Source organism: Carettochelys insculpta, chromosome 16, assembly GCF_033958435.1.
Source record: "Carettochelys insculpta isolate YL-2023 chromosome 16, ASM3395843v1, whole genome shotgun sequence".
NCBI lineage: Eukaryota > Metazoa > Chordata > Testudines > Carettochelyidae > Carettochelys > Carettochelys insculpta.
The window spans coordinates 35574452-35593612 of NC_134152.1; the positions used below are offsets into that span (position 1 = coordinate 35574452).

Below are 19161 nucleotides of genomic sequence, written 5' to 3' on the forward strand. Positions count from 1 at the left end.
TGTGATATATGGTAAGTAGTATAAAGGCCGATAGCAGGCCCCACCCAGCTGTGGAAAACTCAAATAATTAGATCCATTATATGCCATGAAACAGTCCATCAGTAATTGTAATGACAATTGTTTATCTAGCCGTAAGTGCTTCAACTATAGAGCAGTCTGTTCTTGGGAAAGATCCATAGGCTATGAAAACATTTGTTCTAATCTCAGAGATTCCAGGGGAAATCTTTCTAGGAATGCTGAGTGGAGGTGGACAATAACATCCACTAAATAAAAAAGCTCCAAACAAAAGACTAAATCCTGGCATGCTGCCACTTTCCACAATGCAAATGGTGGTTTGGCAGCCCACATGTGGTCCCTCTGTAGAACTGTTCTGATCACCCTTTTTAAAGCCTTCCTTCCCCTGCTGTATAAACCCTGGCTTCTTATCATCAACTGCACTCTCAAAATCTGAGGAAATGGGTCTTATCCCCAAAAGCTCATTACCTAATAAATCAGTTTGCTGGTCTTTATGGTGCTACAAGACTGCTTGGTTTTTTGAGGTGAAATACTTCAGCTTCCCTGGACTTTCAATAATGGATTTGAAAGTATCCATTCTTCTACAAAAGGATTTTACCAGACAATTAAAGAGGGAGACATCTGAATTAGAATTCATTGTCAAGTTTGACATATTTAACCTCTGGCTTAACAAAGAGATCAATTATCTTAGTCATTACAAGGGCAACTACCCCACCTTTGATATTTGCAGGGATGGCATCCATCCCGCTTAATTTATTTCTTTCACTGGTCCTGTTAATGACAGGTGATAGGACACACTTGCTTTCCCTTTCTCTCTCTTTCCTTCCCCTCCACCAGTCCCCCACTATATAAACCCTAGATTCTTATCTATTCCAATCTGAATATTGGAAGAGCTAGGTCTTAACGCTGAATGCTCGTTACCTAATAAATCAATGTGCTGATTTTAAGGTGTTGCAGGACTGCTTGTTATTTCTGAATCTACAGACTAAAAGCTACCCCTTAGACACTGCTTGCACCGCACTGCACCCTGTGCGCAATCTAACTAATGGCTACCCCACCTCCCATATAATCCGCGTGCAGCAGCATGAAAAAGCCCATGCCGCAGGCTAGCTGCACGGCCTCAGACAGGAAAGAGTTAAACACCCCAGCCCAGCCCAGCCCAGCCCAGCCCAGCCCAACCACGCTCAGCACACCCCCCAGCCAGCAGAGGGCTGAACACCCGGCCCAGGCTCCCCGCATAGGAGGGCACTCGCGCGCGTGCGCGCCCGCCTGCCTAAAAACATATCGCGAGATGTCGGCGCATGCGCAGATCTACGTCCTTTGCGCTCTTGGGGATTCTCACCGCCACCTTCGCGCTTTCCGGCAGTGTGGCTTCTCGCTGTGACCCTGCCTTGCCGCCGCGCTTTCCGGCAGCGTGGCTGATATGGCGTCTCCGTTCAGCGGGGTGCTGCAGCTGACTGACCTGGATGATTATATCGGCCCTTCGCAGGTGGGTGCGAGGGGGAGCGGCGCAGGTGGACACGTCTCTGGTTGGCTCCCTGCCAAGTGGCACGGGCGGTGGAGGGGCGGCATGGGGCTGAATGGAGGAGGGCGGGGCTCGGAGGGGTCTTGTGAGAGAGTTACGGGGGGGCGGGGCCCTGGGAAGAGGTGTTGGGGGGGGCGCGAGGCTGTGAGGGGGCAGCCAGGGGGCGGGGTCCTATGAGGGAGTAACGGGGGGGGGGCAGTTCTGTGTAGTAGTGGTTCGGGTCCCCATGAGGGGGGCAGGCGGGGGAGGGAATGGGAGGGTTTACTGGGGATCGAGCCGTGGGGGGGGCTCAGTGGGGCCCCGTGAGGGTGTCACTGCGGGAGGCGTCTGGGAGGCGGGGAGTTGTCTAGGGTTGTGGTTCCTAACCTTGTCCCTAGTGCGGACGCTCCAGGCAGACCCCACCCCCCGCCAAAACAAAAACAAAAAAAAATAAAACCTTGTGGACTCCCAGTCACCCCCCAGCGGTTCATGGCCCCCCATCAAAGCCCATTCTAGGTGCTACGTACACTTCATTCAGTGAAAGGGAAATAACAGAGCTTTTTAGATCGCAGCTAATAACATTATTGGAAAACATTTAATTTAAAAATAACTGATTGTAGCTTTGCATGGTGATAAGCATCCAAGAGGTAGCCGGGTTAGCCTGTGTCTTTGAGAGCAACAAGAAGTCCTGTGGCACCTTATAGACTAATAGATATTTTGGAGCATAAGCTTTCGTGGGCACAGACCCGCTTCATCAGATGCATCTGATGAAACTGGTCTTTGCCCACGAAAGCTTATGCTCCAAAATATCTATTAGTCTATAAGGTGCCACAGGACTTCTTCTTGTTCTTGATCACAGCTTTGCAATTTATTTGACTTATTTTCTGTGATCATTTTTATTTTTTTGCAGATGCCTTCCAATACCCTCATTGACCCCAGGGTCTGCAGACTCCAGGTTGAGAACCACTAGGCTAGGGGATTGAGGGATTTCTGGGGACTGGGAAGGCAGGTCTGCCTGAAGCTATGGGGGCATTGCAGGGGAGCTGTAGGGATGGGCTGTGGCATGTGTGCTAGTGGAAGGGGCTGAATGGTGTTGTCCCCTCTCATCTCAGTCCTACCTCCTGTTAGGTCACTGCTTGGTGAGGTTCCTTTGGGGGAACCCACAGGCCAGGACCTCTGTCCCTTCTCTGTGCTCCCAGCTGTCTTCCCTCTGGTTTTAGGTCCGTGTGCACAATGAATTTTGTTTTGTGCACCAATATGGAGATGATGAGCTGCCCTGGCCAGGGGAAGGGTGCACTGCAGGAGCTGCAGCGGTCAGCAGGAGGGGCCTCTCTCCCTGGCCCCAGGCATCTCCATGCATGGAAGCCCTGAGACCTTGACATTATAGGTAGCATCATGGCTGCTTCACAGCCCTGGGCTGGATATCCCCAGGTGAAAGGAGCTCTAGGAGTGAAGGTCATACCAGCTACTATTTCTTCTGCAGGCTGGTTGCCACTAGAAGTTTTTCTCTGCCCTTCATCTCCATCGCTACCAGACTGGACCCACGCTGACAAATCACAATCAAACTTTTGTTTTCTGGTAGATTTGAAATAAGTTTTGTGCTTCAAAGGGTTGTAGATGTCCTTATGCTTCTCCTTTCCTGTTCTGAACTCGTAGGGTGGAACGCACCTTTTACATGAACTGTTGTTATGTTTCTTATCTAATAGCTCCAGAAAGAGGATTTGTTCCTTTACTCTGAAGTGAAGCCACCTCTGGAATACAATATAGCAGCTAATTAACAGTTCACAACACTGCCACATGCCCAGTGGAAATGTTTTTCTGCTCTTCTAAGACAGCTGGAAAATCAGCTGAGAATCTTTCAAGGATTTTTTTTTAATTATTAGAAAGGTCCCTGTAATATTATTTTTCAAGCAGCTCTAAGATAATTATGGACTACAATAGAATATAATTTGTAAATAATGTCCACCAAACAAATGGAATCACTTAAAAAGGAAAGCTGCTATAGTCGAGCAGAAAAGACATGAGTCCTACACAGAGTTGCAGTATGGAGGTAATAGAAAGTGGCAGGACCAGAAGTGAGTGAGTGTATTTGCTGTCATTTGTAAATTGGAGTAAATAGGAAAGCAAGACAGGAGAGAGTTGCTAACAGAGCAGCGCTAGCTATAGTGAGCCACAAATGAGAGGTATAGCGAGAGGACATAGGAGTGCAGAGCTAAAAGTGGGGAGTAATTCCAGGGATGGGGGTGGTTTGTTTGTTTTTTTCTTAATGTATTTGGATTCACTGAGCATACCTGTGGCTTCAGAGTGCTTTGGCCTTCTCTACAGTGAGAGCATTCTGAAGCCCCCTAAACTCAGGGCAAAAATCATATGAGCAGGATTTCCTGTAGTCAAGATGAAGAAAAGGCTTTGGGTAAAAGAAGGATGTTTTCTGATGGTGCTACTAGACAGCTTCTAAACAAGGGAGGTGTGGGTACACAAACAATGCAGCTCTTGCAGACTTTTATAAAACACCCTCAAAACTTTAATCACTGAACTCTAACACACTAAACTTGAACCAATCCATATAAAGTCATACGTTTGGCCTCACCATCATGAAACTTCATTGGCAATAGCCACATGTTGAATGTAATGACCACGCCTCCTGTCTGCTAAACCTCACAATGATGAATGCCTGCTTGCTCTTAAGGATTCTGGAAAGGACGGAACTTTGCTGACAGTCCTCTGTTTTGAAGAAGACTTCTTTAAATATGAGTGTTTCACACTAAGAGCAAAATTGTTCCACAGTTTTTGTTACTATGTTTGGAAAATGTTCATTTTGTAAAAATGGGGTAAGCAGATTTTGTGTGTTTGATTATTTTTTGCTTGTCTGCTTTGTGGTTTCAGGAATTATAAGATTGTGTACTAAACAAAGAATCTGATGCAGTTTAAACCAGTGATAAGCAATTTCCAATCTGGCACTGATCTTTCCTTAAGCTCTGTCCAGTTTCAGTCAGTCTTTCCTCTCCTGCCTCTTTCATATGTAAAGATTCTTCTCCTTAGTTTTTGACTTTACTACTGTTTTAGGAGTGTGTAAAGCCAATAAAAGTGGAAAAGAAACCTGGAAAAACAGCAGCTAAGATCCGAATTGAAGATGATGGAACCTATTTTCAAATTAATCAAGTAAGAGTGTTTTTTCACCTTGTAATCATTGTGTAGAATGTCCAGATACCTTCTTATTCTCCATTTAAGTATGTTACACCCATTAAATATCTTATACAAATGATTGCAAAGTGATAATCCAAATTACTCAGTCTGAGATTATGCCTGTTCTCACTTCTACCCATTAAAAAGAGTGAGTGTGGGCTAGTTAATCAAAATGAATATGACTAGATGCTGGTAATTTTATTTTTGGTTATAATTCTTTAAGAGATGGTTGTAAAGTGACCTGTTATGTAATTGCATAACCTTGGAGCTAGCTGATAATAGAGTCAAAACAAACAGAATTTTACTGAACTGTTTTTATGGGTGCAAAAGTAGAGTGCCAGCAATTTGGGAATTAAATGAACTGGGAACGTTGCAGAGATGATGCTTTCAACTTCAGGGATTTTGGGTGTACTTTCTACACAAACCTGGGATGATGATCTTTCAAAGTGCTTTGTGTCTATGAGCTGAAACTGGATGTTGCTGCATTACTGGTGTCTGTTAAGAAAAATGCACAATATGTTATGCCCTAGAGTAGTCTTCATTTAGTGGGTGATAGCAATGTTTGCTGTGAGATTGTGGTTGTCAGTACCTGATTTCTGACTTTGGGTTTGGGCTCACTGAAGTGTGATGTTGGGTGATTGGGGTGGGCTCTAAGAACAGTCATTTGTAAACTGATTTGCTCAGTTCAAACATTTTGGGCAAAGTTCTGTTTGTACCATGCAGTGGGTTGTCTTTAACATATTCTGCGTGTGAATCTTTAATTCTTACAGCTAGGACTCAATTTTATTTTCTCTCTCTCTAGGATGGAGGAGCACAAAAGCTTGAAAAGGCTAAAATTACCCTGAATGATTGTTTAGCTTGTAGTGGCTGTATCACATCAGCAGAAAGTGTGTTAATCACTCAGCAGAGCTATGAAGAGCTCTACAAAGTGTTAAGTTCTAACAAGGTAGGTGGTACCTAACTGAAGCCATAGCCAGCAGGTTGGCGCAAGAATTTGGAAATCATACTGTGTTTGAGTGATTTGTTTGCTGAAGTACATACAAAATAAGTAAAAAGATATTCTGAATCCAGATTAGTTTTAAAGAACCAAAGTTACTGTGTTACATCCTCACGCACAGCATATTTATCTGTTCCTCTCAGTTTAAAAAATTCTCAAAATAAGTTTGTAAAAGGATCATGATATTTAATATACTAGCGTTCCACGCAGCCCTCATGTACCTCAAATTTCACTTAAGTCGAGGGGGCTTGGGTTGTGGGTTGGGGCTTGGGAGTGAGGTGTGGGGGGTTAAGCATAGGGTGGGTTAGGGCTGCAGGAGGGGTTGGGGAAGGTAGAGTTGAGACGAGATGTGTAGGGGTTGGGCTGGGTGTTTGAGCTGGCCAGTGGGTTGGAGCCAGGTCCGCAGGGGTGGTAGGCCTGGGGTGGGAGCCAGGGGGCTGGAGCCAGAGCCCTGTGCTTGGGTTGGAGCCGGAACCCCCAGTGTGTGTGTGGGGTCGGGGGTGGGGGGGCTGTGAGCTGGGGCTGCGGGCGGTAGGGGAGGAAGTGGGTTCTAACCCACCCAGCGGGCAGCTAAGGAGGCTGAAACCCTTCTCTCTACCTTCCCAGAGTGGCACCACTGTCTGCTTGTCTGCTGTGGGAAGGGGGTTTTAGCCCACCTGGCTGCCCACAGCAGCAGGTAGCTCAGTAAGCTAAAAGCCTTCCACCTAGCGCTGCTCTGGGACGGCATGGGGAAGGGGCTCTTAGCCTGCCTAGCTGCTTAGCAGCTTCACGTTGTGTGAAACTCACATTAAACTCAGGAGGATGTACTGTATAGCAGTCTCTTGTTTTAGAAGTGCAACATCTCCCCCACTAGATCATATTTTAAAAAGAGAAAACTGCGATCGCGGACAGGTATCTTAAATTACGTAACATATCAAAGATACTGTATCCTAACAGTTCAGAAAATGTTAATATTCCACTTATTTTCAGACTGCAGCTCCTAATCAACAGAAACTAGTTGTTGTTTCCATTTCACCACAATCCAGAGCATCACTAGCTGCAAGATTTAAGATAACTCCTCTAGAGACTGCAAAAAAATTGACAGCGTTCCTAAAAAATTTAGGTGAGCATATTGCCTTTTGATATGCACAGATGAAATTTTGGGGCATGTCTTACTAACATGAATAAGCCTACAAGTACCTGTTTCAAAATTCATAACATTACTGGGAATTCAGACCTCTGTTAGTTGATGCTGTTTTAGCCTCGTTGCAAGGAAAGATATCTTAAAACATTTTTTCAATCAATTAATTTTTCTAATATAGTTTTACTATTAAACTGTCTTAATTAGGTACTTAGAAACTGTTGGCTTTTAGTTACAACAGTCTTTAAATATGTAAAAATACCAGGATTTAACCTAATTGCGTTGAATTGTTTTTGGTGTAGTTTATGGCATTTGTCATTTTGTTGGTGGCTTTAACACAATCTTTATGCTATGTAGGTGTGCACTATGTATTTGATACAACTTTCTCAAGAAACTTCAGCTTGCTGGAGAGCCAACGAGAGTTTGTACAACGCTTTCGAAAGCAAACTGAAGATAAAAAGGCTTTGCCCATGTTGGCTTCTGCCTGTCCAGGTATATTGTAAAATAGTTAAAAAGCACTAGAGAAGTGATAATGTGACAGAATCTAACAGCAAATGAGAGAAGTATAATAAACTGCTGAAAAATTTTTGATAATGGCTGAAACCACTTGTAATTGAGATAAGACTTGCTCCTGGTTCTCTCTTAACTTCTGTCAAAAGGTGTTCCATTCCACGTAGACAGGACTATTGTGCTATAAGAATATTATAAATGTCTTAAATGTTCGTACAAAGAAAGACGCTAGTTCTTGAATATCATTACATGACGTGGAAATTCTTACCCTTAGCAATACAGGTGTGTTTACATGCATTGTTACTTTGTGAAGCTGGTCTTGTCTCAGAAACTCTTTGTAACATCTGTTCTTATTCTGTATGCAGAAGAGAGGCTGAAAATGGTTATAGGTGGGTGGTAATGCTGATTCTGAAGCCACAGAAAGTCTGTGCATCGATTAATTATACTTCATCTCTTCTCAGGTTGGATCTGCTATGCAGAGAAAACTCATGGAAGTTTTGTTATTCCTTACATTAGTACCACGAAGTCCCCACAGCAGGTCATGGGCTCCTTGATCAAGGATCACTTTGCAAAACAGCAGGTAAAGCTTTACATTGACACTGCTTAACAGGAAACTGTCAAAATTAGATCTTGAGCTGTATTTATAACCTTGCTAAACAAAGTCTATTGATCGGACTGATTTATGGATATGAATTTTTGTAGAGCAGTAGGAAGTCAACCTGTCTACCATCTCCACTTGATTTCATGAGACACTTAAGAGTTGAGGAGAGTGTGCTAACATCATACTCATCCTAGTTGTCTCCTTCACCTTCCTTCTGATACTTTGTCTTAGAGCAGCCCTCCTCTCCTCCCACCACCTTTTTCCCTGCAAATGCATATGAGGAGCAGAGTTTCAGGTTTGGCATTTAAATATCAGTTAAAACCTCCCTGTCGTTCAACAGATGAGGAATTGAATTTATCACATCCCTCTTAGCACCCTACTTGCTGGCAGTTTTCATAACTAAAATCAAACAGGTGTTTTTTATTGCTCTTCAAGCATCTGAAGAAGTGAGTTCAGTCTCACAACAGCTTATGCCCTAATAAATTGGTTAGTCTTTAAAGTGCCACCAGACTCGTTGTTGTTGTTTTGTTTTTTTTGCTGAAACAAGCTAGCACAGCAATCCTTCTGAAGCCTAAAAGCCATTGAGGCTACAGAGATTTATTATTCTATTTTCTGCATAACTGGGGAGGAACAAAAAATATTAATTACTGAAATTGTTAGTAGCAGAAGAGATTTTCAGAGGCACAATTGGCTTTTAGCTGCTATGCAAGAACCAGCATGCTGGGTCATGCCAAAGGTCCATCTGTCTCAGTATCCTGTCTTCCAACCGTGACCAATGCTAGATGCCCCACAGGGAGTGAACAGAACAAGTAATCATCAAGTGATCCCTCCCCTGTCATCCATTTCCAGCCTCTGTCAATCAAAGACTCGGGACAGCATTACTACCCATTCTGGCTAATAAGTACTGATGGACCTATCCTCCATGAATTTATCTAGCTCTTCTTTGAAGCTTGTTTGGGCTTGTTTATGGCCTGGTCTTCACAAAATTCTCTGGCAAGGAGTTCCGCAGGTTGATTGTGCTGCATGAGGAAATACCTCCTTTTGTTTTAAACTGGCTATCTGTTAATTTCATTTGGTGACCCCTAGTTCTTGTGTTATGGGAACAAGTAAATAGCATTTCCTTATTTATTTTCTCACACCTGTCATGATTTTAACAACCTCTGTCACATCCCCCAATTTAGTCTCCTATTTTCTAGGCTGAAAAGCCCCAGTCTTTCTAATCTCTTCTCATATGGCACTGATTTCAATCCCCCCCCTCCTTTTTTTTGCCTTTTTCTGAACCTTTCCCAATGCCAAGACTTTTTTTCTTTTTGAGGTGAGGCAACCATGTCTATATGCAGTATTCAAGATGTGGGTGTACCATGGATTTATACTTCACTCCTACTTGTGCTTTTAAATTATATCAGTGTAACTATACAATCTTGTTTTATTTTTGCAGCATTTTTCACCTGACCAGACCTACCATGTGACAGTAATGCCCTGTTATGACAAAAAACTAGAAGCTTCAAGACCGGACTTTTTCAGCCAAGAGTACCAAACACGTGAGGTTGACTGTGTAATTACTACAGGTAAGGGAACAAGAGGTGCTCCCAAGATTCTAAAAGAAAGCTCTGAAATGCCTCTCATCCTCTAGTGCATATCTGTGGGTCAGAGTACTTTGTAAAATATGCTTTCCTGACCTCGTATGTGTGCGATCAGTAACTTCAGGTTTGAACATTTGTTTTTCTAGCATAATGAAAACTTGCCTCCGTGGAATTTTTTTTTTTTTTTTTTTTGGATTCATCTTTGAGCCATCTGGGTTCAGACTGTTTTCCTGCAAAACATCTCCAACTGCCACACATTAGAAGTGAAATAAATTATGAAAAAATAGTCACTAAGACTATTGGCATTAATTAAATTTGTACATGTAGCCTTTCCTACTGATAAACGTTCCCTTTTACCCTAAAAGGGAACACTTATATCTGTGGTTCTGTTTCAGGAGAAGTTCTACAGTTGTTGGAAAAAGAGGGTGTGTCTCTGTCAGACATGGACTCTGCTCCTTTGGATACCATGTAAGAACTACTCTCCATTATACATTTACTAAAATACTCTCACAGCTGAGTTGTACTGCTGAATTTTTCTCTTTCTCAAATGGTTTAATACCACAAAAGCTGCAGTTGTTGGCACCTTTTGCATATCTTACTCAGATTTTTGCTGTTGTCTTACAGATTTTGAAGCTGTTAAGAACAATAATGCATCATAATCTGTTTTATGAAATCTACATGATCAGTGGCTTAGTAGACTTTTCAAAAGAAGCCAAAGTTACTCTCTGATGTAGGTTTATTTCATATCCCAACTATTAAGAGCTGTTTCTCTGTAAACCGGCAGGAGTGAATGAATTCACTTAGCAAGATTATATGAGTGAAATAATTGTTCTGCTATCCACACTTTTCTGTTCAGTCTTCATTACTTTTAAATAGCTAACATTCACACTCCATCTGTGTTTTCGGAGACATTTCACCAAGTACAAATTTAGAAACTAATTAGCAGATGGGAAAATGAAATGGTCTAGAAGGGAGAATATAAAGAAATTTATAGTTATGCTGGATTTCATTTTTTAGTACTGTTTGTATTACAGTGCTAAAGAACAAATGAGAAAATATCAAAGTAATTTTTAGTCTCGGGGGGTAGCAATAGTAGTCTGTATTTTCACAAAACAAAGCAAGCAGTCCTGTAGCACCTTAAAAACTAACAATATTCTTTATTAGGTAATGAGCTTTTGTTGTACATAACTGACAGGTATATTGATTAAAAAAAAAATCTCTTTTGCTGTTTGCATGCTGTGATGTATTACGTGTTCCAGTGCTTTGTATTTTATTTCAGTGGATGAAAATGAGTGGTATGTACTTTGGATTAAGGACCTGGCTGAGAGCTAGTTCAATTGAACGGGCTTCTTTCAGGTTTCCAAAGACATCTCTACAGGTTAGAGCAGGGCACTAGGAGTCAGCATTCGCTGGTATTATTTTCAGTGCTATCTGGCTGACTCTGAACCAGTTACTTAATCTTTGAGTTTGTTTCCTTGTCTAATAATGTGGATAGTACATGTACATCTCAGATTATGTGAGGCTTCAAATAAAACAGTGCTTGGAAAGATTTGCACGTTGGTGGCTGCTTTGACTTCCTGCTCATGAATTGGAAGACTTGCACAGTTCGTGAATGTGTGCATGAGGCTGTAGTGTTATCTTAATGGTTTGACTTACCTGTGTAAACAAACCAAAAGACAGGGTGTGAATTTAGTGTTATGGTGATTATGAACATTGATAGAACAAAAACAATGGTATTTAGAGATACGAAGGAAGATCGGTGTAGATGATATTGAACTAGAAAATGTAGAGAAGTTCACATATCTGGGGAGCAACATAACGTATGACCTAGACTGTAAGAAGGAAATAGCGACTAGAATAGTGAAAGCAAGAGCGAGTTTGAAGGTGATGGATAAGATGTGGAAAAGCAAAGCAATTAGCTTAGGAACAAAGCTGAGTGTCTTGAAAACATGTGTATTCAGCAGTGTGTTGTACGGATGTGAGACATGGGTGATAACGAAAGATTCAAAAAGAAGAATATTGGCGTTTGAAAGGAGTTGTTCTAGAAAGATTCTAGAATAGGATGCATGCAGAAGGTCACCAATGAGGAATTATATAGAAAGATACAGCCAAAAGAGAACCTGCTGCAGAAGGTTATAAAACGGAAACTACAACTGTTTGGGCCTATTTGCAGAATGAACAACGAATGAAGAATCAAGACCCTGGTATCTGGCATAATGGACTGTTTGAATAGGAGAGGCTGACCCCACAGAGAATGGAGAGATGATATAGTAGATTGGTGCGGAGCTAGTCTGCAGAAACTAAGCCACTTTGTGCTGGAAAGGGAAAGATGGAAGGAAATAGTGAGAGAGGCACTGGACACCAATGGGCACTGAGCCCACGGTTATTGATGATGATGATGATGGTAGTTGCTTTGGAAGCCGTTTACCCTAAACTTAGAAAAGTCACCTTTATTCTGCAATGTGTATGCCCACAGAGGGCAGTTACACTATTATATTTAAACTATTGTAGTCATACTGGTATAATCGGGGGGGGGGGGGGGGAGAAATCTACAGACAAGTCCTTTAGTTTTATCTGCATATTTGTTAAGCTACTAATGGAAAATACAAGTGATTCTAAAATGTTTGGATATGGTCAGAGAATGCCACTATGGAAATATCAGTTATACAGGAGAACAAAATTTCTAACTCTCTCATAAAATCGTTGGCTAACTTATTAGAAGTGCTTGTTTAATGTTATGTCTTGTGTTGCTGATGCTCCTCTTTAACCTTTTGCTATCCTTAACCTTCTCAATAAATGACTGGTTATAAACAGCATGTGTTCCACAGAGCTTGGAGGATTGACATGCACAGTCAAATGGCTATTATTCCACTTTATTGCTTCGGCATGTGGAAACAGCTGCTAAGATGTTATTAAATTTGACAGCAAGAATGTAACAGGAGTGCCAAAAATCCTTATACTTTGGCTAGTACAACTGCTTTCCTTAGTCAATGATGGGGCTGACAGGCTGACTCCTTTTCAGTGAGCAGCAGTAGGTGAGGCTGGACACTGAAACACTTAGTAATAAAACTCAGTTCCTGTAAACAAGAATTGAGCTAAACAGCCTCTGTGGGGTGAAATATTGTTTTCCCAGTTTTAAAGCTGAGATTGTATGTGCCAGAGGCAACATTTTAAATCTGACTGAAATCCCTAGTGCTTTTTTTCCCTTTCTGCAATTGTGAGCAGCAGAGTGCAAGTGTTGCACAGTTTGATGATCGCACAGTTTGATCACACAGTTATGCTGATTATCCTCTCAGAACAAAAGCCATTGTTGTGGCTTGCAGGTGGTGTGCTGTTCTAAAGAAGCATTACAGTGACCTTCCAGGTAGTCAGCTGTGCCTTGATAGATTCCTGGAATGGGATTGTTTGTGAAGTGTTTGACCTGTGGCTTTTCTTGGCATCACTTAGGCCATATAAACATGACTGTGGCCCTGTAGCTCATAGGCTTCCAGGAGAGACTGAGGAAATGTTCAAGAAGTTTGGCCTCATTAATTTTGTTCCTCCTGGTTTCCTAGAAGTTTGGTGGTTAAGGAACCAGCTGGCCAGAATTGATGATTGAGGCCATTTCCTCTCTCAGCTAACCCAGTTGTACTGGAACATCTGTGTAAATGCCTTTGGGATATGTCCCCGTTTCTGTGTCAGAAGTGGATTGGTGGAGGTTGGTATTTGTCCAGTATTGGAGAGAAGTTTGTAAGTAGCAAAAAGCAAATATTCAGTTAAAAAGAAAAAAATACCAGTTTTTGGAAGTAATACAAAACCAGCTATGAGACCACTGCTGGTTATTCTGCAGGGTACTTTTACACTCAGCAGTGGCATTATCAAAATAAATAATCTGGGTCCTTCAGAAGTGTGAAGTATAGGACTGTTTAAATACCCAAGTGCAATAGTAATTTCTAAAGCAGCTAAGATAGCTGTGTTTGAAGGTGTTTTTTATTGGATGGGCTCTCTAAACAGGGTCTCTAAGACTACTATAATGTCTAGCTTTACACAGCTACTAGCTTTTTTTCTTTGGAGATGCTTCAGTTTAACAATTATAGACATGGAACAGTAATGAGTCAACAAAATTAATTAGCAAGTTCAGCTAGACACCTGTAGTAGGGATTAGAAAATGTTAGAGAGTTTAAGGCTTAAACACTCAGTTTTCAGTTGTCTTTGGATCAAGCCCATACCTGACAGTGTAAAATTAAATTTACATAGTCCTAGAATTATAAATAGTCAATACTGGGCAGTTCACAGCTATCAGACAGGAAGGTGGTCTCATAGCTGATTGTGTACTACTTGCAAATTCCACAGGCCCTTGTTGTGCATGGTGTAATAATGCTATTTCAAGAGTGGGAAAGGGACTCTCTTAAAATAGTGGGTTTTTTTGTTTTCTTTTGTTTTGTTTTTAAACTAGGAGACTGAAACTACTTCATTGTAGTTAAAATTTGGTTCTCAGTGCCAGTGGACCTGGAACTGGGTAACCTATTTTCCTTCCTCTTTCCCTAGGTTTAGCAGTGTTTCAGAAGAGGAGCTCCTGGGCCATTCTGGTGGTGGTTCTGGTGGCTATTTGGAGCACATATACAAATATGCAGCAAAAGAACTGTTTGGGATTCACGTGGATGAAGTTCAATACAAACCTTTAAAGTAAGGAACAAACTACGTTACACAGTGCTAGACTTCAGTGCAATTCTCTTTATACTTTTCTCCTGGGGGTAATCAAAGAGCAGTAGTCAGTATTAGCTCCCACAGTCAATTCAGCAATGAATGAGCGTGAAGTGTGTAGCATTTTCCCTTGGTGTCTTCTTGACCCTTGTCCTATCACCTGCTTAGTACATTGTAGATTTTCCCACCAGCAACTTACAGAAAAATTTTAGAGCAGTCTAGCAGCTGAAGCTATCGTAAAAATAAGGGATTTCTTCTGTCATTAACTCAAAAGTAAGACATGCACAACCATCAGTTTGAGGGAAGTGGCTTCCACAGCACACTGTTCCTAGTTTTGTGGTTACTTGCATCATGACTTCTGTTGCTACCAAAGATGCCCAGTAATTGTTGACCAAAATTATATATTACGTGGACACAAAAAGTTCATCTTTATGCTAGTGTTTTTCCTTTTGGATTTTGGGTAGAACTGGGGTTTAGGTCCCTAATTTAACTAGATTTATGCAGGTTAACTTATTCCCAATGAAGTCTCTTGTCCTCTGCTTCATAAGGGCATAGTTTCTTTATTAGAATAAGCTTCTGTATAAAACACAACCCAACTGTCTAACACTCAGTCAAGTGCCAGAGTTAATTTAGACAAAAGATGTTGCCTGTTTTTATTCCCAAGAAACAAGGATTTCCAAGAAGTGACACTGGAAAAGGATGGCACAGTCCTGCTGCAGTTTGCCTTAGCATATGGGTTTCGAAACATACAGAACTTAGTGCAAAAACTGAAACGAGGAAAATCACCTTATCACTTTGTTGAAGTCATGGCTTGCCCATCAGGTAAGACTACGCTGGGACTTTCACTCATACGTTGCTAGATGTCAAGGTTTGCAGTAGGGCTGTTTAGGGTTTCTGAAATTCTGAGAGCTGGACTGAAGTCTGAGTGTGTGTCTGAAACTAGAGGTGGTGTAGTGTTAAGTCAGGGTCTGTTGTGTTTCTTGTCTAGCAGTTGAGTTCTTTAGCAATTACTTTATAGTTGTGATTGAAACTGAGAATGTCAAAACAGTGCAATTCTTAATTAACAGCTCAGCTTGTAAACAATTGCTCATAGCCCCTGCTTTGGAAACCCAAATGCATCCTAAACCATACAAGAATGGACATTCCATTCATCACCTAGCTTAGAAACAGGTGGTGCAGCTTTACCACTTCTCTTAATCAATCCCTTCAGCTCTGTCAGCGACATTCAATTACCTTCACAATACACAACTCTTTCCCTTTAGATGATGAGAGGTTGAGCCATAGTTTCAGCTTGAGGGTGTGAGAAATGGAAGGAGTAATATGTAGAAACGGTCTTAAATAGTATGTAATATGTAGAATATGTCTTAACTTTCTTAGAAAGTGTGAGATTCTTACCTTTATGGTGTAGGACGTGCAGCAGCTCAGTCTCCCTTGTCTGTCTGGATGTGTGGGCTAGGCAGTTAAATTAGGAAAAATCAATCCAAAACAAACACAGGCTCTGGCCAGCCATTCTTTACCTTCTCTGGGCCACAGTTGCTCCCCTCTGGTCCATGTAGACATCAAGTAGCAGCAGTGTTCCCCGACACTGACGAATTTGGTTGCAAGGTCCAAACTAAGCATTATGAAGCTGACTTTTATAGCTCTGATTTCACATGCACAGCTCCCCCTCACTAGCAATCCCTGGCTTCTTCCCATGGTTCCTCACAGCTGCTTGCTTCAGTCCTGCAAAGATCCCACTGTGTTACATCTACGGAGGGAGAGACTTTCCAGTCTCCTTCCTTCACTTAAGACTCCAAGGCTATTCCTGCCTTGCTCTAAGAATGGCCCTTTTCCAGGCTCTCAGAAGGAGACCCACAAGTTCCTGCTCCCTCTCCAACTTCCCTTTTCTCTGAGGAACAGGAAGTCTTCCTAAATTCCTGCCCTTTTACCAGCATGCATTGCTGTCTACCCTGTCATTCATTTGTTCCATGCTGAGCTACGACAAGGCCATCACTAACTAATAGGCCTTTTACGGGCCCTGTGTGATACCCTGTTACAATAACTGATTTCATTCCTCACTCATGTTTTCATTTATGAAGTGTTATGTTGATACTGTCAATTGCAGATAGAGAGAATTGGTTTGTAGCAGTTGCTTTTAGTTCCCTAAATTTGTTAGAACATTTCCACACCCACAGTCACGTTCTCTCGTTGTATCTAGGTTGTTTAAATGGCGGTGGTCAGATCAGGGCACAAGGTGAATCCAGCAAGGATTTGCTTCAGCAAGTTGAGAAGCTGTATGAATCTGTTAAAACTGAAATTCCAGAGAGGATCTTCACTGTGAAAGAACTGTACGAACAATGGCTAGATGGCACAGACTCAGAAAAGGCTGTAAAAATATTGCACACGGAGTACCATGCAGTAGAGAGAATGAACTCAGGATTTAATATCAAATGGTGAAGATGTATAACTCACTTGTATTTCTACAGAGACTGTACATTTGTGAAACCACAAGCTACAGTGACTCTGCTCTATTAAGTCATCTGTCATGTTTGTCTTCAGAAGCCAACTTCTGCACTGAAATTCTGTGACACTGACTGGAAGAAAACCATTGATACGTTGCAAATGCCTTGCAGATAGGTGGGAAGGTTATCTGTATACACCATGGTACTGCTAACTAGTTCCTTTATCTTATAGGACTATGTAAATGATTTGAATAAAGAGCCCAGGCTGACTTTGGATATGGCATGTCTATTTATCATACTCCCATTCACACTGGAGTCAACCAGTGTATTTAAAGTATGCAGGGAAACTAAGACTGACTCCTGTGCCAACAGTGACATCATTTGGATGTTCTTGATGTAAGTTTAAATTTTACAATCCTCCTACCTCAGTATTTTCCAAAGTGTGGTATGTGTACCACAGCGGGGTGTGCAAAAGGTCTCTAGTATGGTAGAAACACATACTTTAAGTTGCAAATCAGCACATCTGACTTCTGCATATGAGCATTTGGAGAGCTGTTCATTGTCAATAGATAAAGAACTTTTGGTTTCACTTGAGCTCACTGGGAGTGTGTGAGGCTGCAGAGAAAGGAAGGTAAACTACTACAAAGTGCTGTGAAGTGCATAATGTGGCAATTCTCTGCTAGTGAATCATTTTACATATTACTTTCAGCAATAATATAGAACACTTCAAGCCACTGTGTGTCAGTCACAGACAAAAAACGCAGCAGACTTTACTGTCGTTGAGCCTGTGTAAGTTTTATGCACATGGTTAACTTTATGTATCCAAGGAGTTCCACTGAAGTCGATAGGTGCACATAGGGAGGACCACGGCATTTTTTGTTTCTTTTTTTCAGAAATATTATATACAGCTCAAATTTTGTGCAGTTAGGTTACTTCTAAAGTACACCCTAAACTCTAAATAAGATATGCAATTTGTGGATCTTATTTTAACTTTCAAAATAAGCTAGTCCAAACAGTGCCAAATGTCAGAATGTGCTATTTTGAAGCATCCCTTACTCCCCCTGCTCTGAGGTGTACAGGGATGCCGAAATAGTTCTGTAGTGTAGCCATAGCCTTACTGACTTCATTCTCTCTCTTTTGCATGTGTGGAGTCCTGCCTTTGAAATAATATTGCATAGGTCTAATGAAGAAATGGGGAAAACTAAATAGCCAAGGAGAAAGATGCCTTGTCTCTTCTGCTTTGCTAGAGGAAGACTGGACTGTTGGTTTGACTGTATAAAGTTTGAAAACCTCAGCTTTCTGCACCTGTCACCTTGCTGAGGTATTCATGCAAGACCTGACCTCTTGCAATTTTGGTGTAGCTTGCCATTTATCTTAGACATTTCGTGGTTTGCGACTTAAACAGAGCTTCTGATCAAACTGTAGCAACAGCTCTGCCTCTGTTTTGTCAAAAAGTTAAGCTGTTGAAGACAATGATTGATTACCTTTTATACCTGTAAAGAGAAGTCTTATTTTTTCTTGCTACCTCACTTTTTAATGTAATCATATGTTTGCCAAAAATAAGCCATGAAAATCAAAATTTAAAATGAATTTATTAAAGCTTTATTTAAAGTTATGGTCGTTACTTCTAGCAGCAAGTACAAAGTGCTCATCTCGCAAGACACTCTCATTGCTTTTTCCTCTATTCTGCAAGCAACGGCCTAGTTTCAGTGAATAGCTTTTCATGCATAGTTTTACATATAATAGTGCATTAAAACAGGATTTAATTGCAGAAAAATGTATGAATTCTAGTATTAACTGATACTTAAATTTATTACACAAGTTCTATAATTGAATTTTGTACTAAAGTGCAAAGAGACCAGTTCAGTTTCTATTGAAAATATGCAGTCCTCAGACATTAAATGCTAATTAGCTATTGCACTGTAAAATTAACCCCTTAGTGATTTGAATTTTATTTACAAGACCTGTGTTCTACGCATCACAAAAACAACCTCAGAGTTGCACATTCAGTGGTTATTGGTATCAAAGTGTGTAATAAGTGTATTTTTTTTTAAATAACCTAAGAGAAAAATTAGGTCATCTATAATCCAGTGCTAAAAAACTATCAAGTTAATCAAAGCCATGTGAAAATGTTTTACAGCAGATGGTTTAGTGGGCCCAAATGGCCTTCCATTGTGATCTCATTCACCGGTGTAAAGGAGGTGTAAAATCATTGCACTTAATGGAATAGTGTTTACACCTACTGGCTATGTCTACCCTAGCCAAAAACTTCAAAATTGTCATGCAAATGGCCATTTCGAAGTCTACTAGTGAAGTGCTGAAATACATATTCAGCGCCTCATTAGCATGCGGGCGGCCGCGGCACTTCGGAATTGCCGCGGCTACTTTTCGAAAGGACTGCGGCTACTTCGGAGTCCCCGTATTCCCATCTGCTCATAGGAATAAGGGGACTTCGAAGTAGCTGGGGTCCTTTCGAAAAGGAGCCCTGGCTGGACAAACTGCACGGCAGTGAGCCGCATCAATT

At 41.4% G+C, this 19161-nt stretch overlaps 1 protein-coding gene across 2 annotated transcripts; it reads left to right on the top strand.

The window, feature by feature from the left end:
• Nucleotides 1-1359: 1359 nt before the first annotated feature.
• On the top strand, nucleotides 1360-18960 carry CIAO3 (cytosolic iron-sulfur assembly component 3). Of its 2 annotated transcripts, none has more exons than XM_075010427.1 (11): nucleotides 1360-1504; nucleotides 4583-4678; nucleotides 5505-5648; nucleotides 6669-6801; nucleotides 7177-7311; nucleotides 7791-7909; nucleotides 9369-9498; nucleotides 9909-9981; nucleotides 14041-14178; nucleotides 14861-15018; nucleotides 16662-18960. In XM_075010427.1, the coding sequence occupies exons 1-11, from the start codon at nucleotides 1439-1441 to the stop codon at nucleotides 16676-16678; spliced, it is 1209 nt and encodes a 402-aa protein (XP_074866528.1). In that variant the 5' UTR covers nucleotides 1360-1438; the 3' UTR covers nucleotides 16679-18960. The 2 variants fall into 2 exon arrangements, with proteins under 2 accessions (XP_074866528.1, XP_074866527.1); XM_075010426.1 differs by having other exon boundaries at nucleotides 1364-1504; nucleotides 16394-18960.
• Nucleotides 18961-19161: the final 201 nt, after the last annotated feature.

Coding starts and splice junctions, on each gene's coding strand:
- CIAO3 (XM_075010426.1), top strand. CDS start 1,439: ATGGCGTCTCCGTTCAGCGGGGTGCTGCAGCTGACTGACCTGGATGAT. Junction 4,679..5,504: donor CCTATTTTCAAATTAATCAA/GTAAGAGTGTTT, acceptor CTCTCTCTCTAG/GATGGAGGAGCACAAAAGCT. Junction 7,312..7,790: donor GTTGGCTTCTGCCTGTCCAG/GTATATTGTAAA, acceptor ATCTCTTCTCAG/GTTGGATCTGCTATGCAGAG.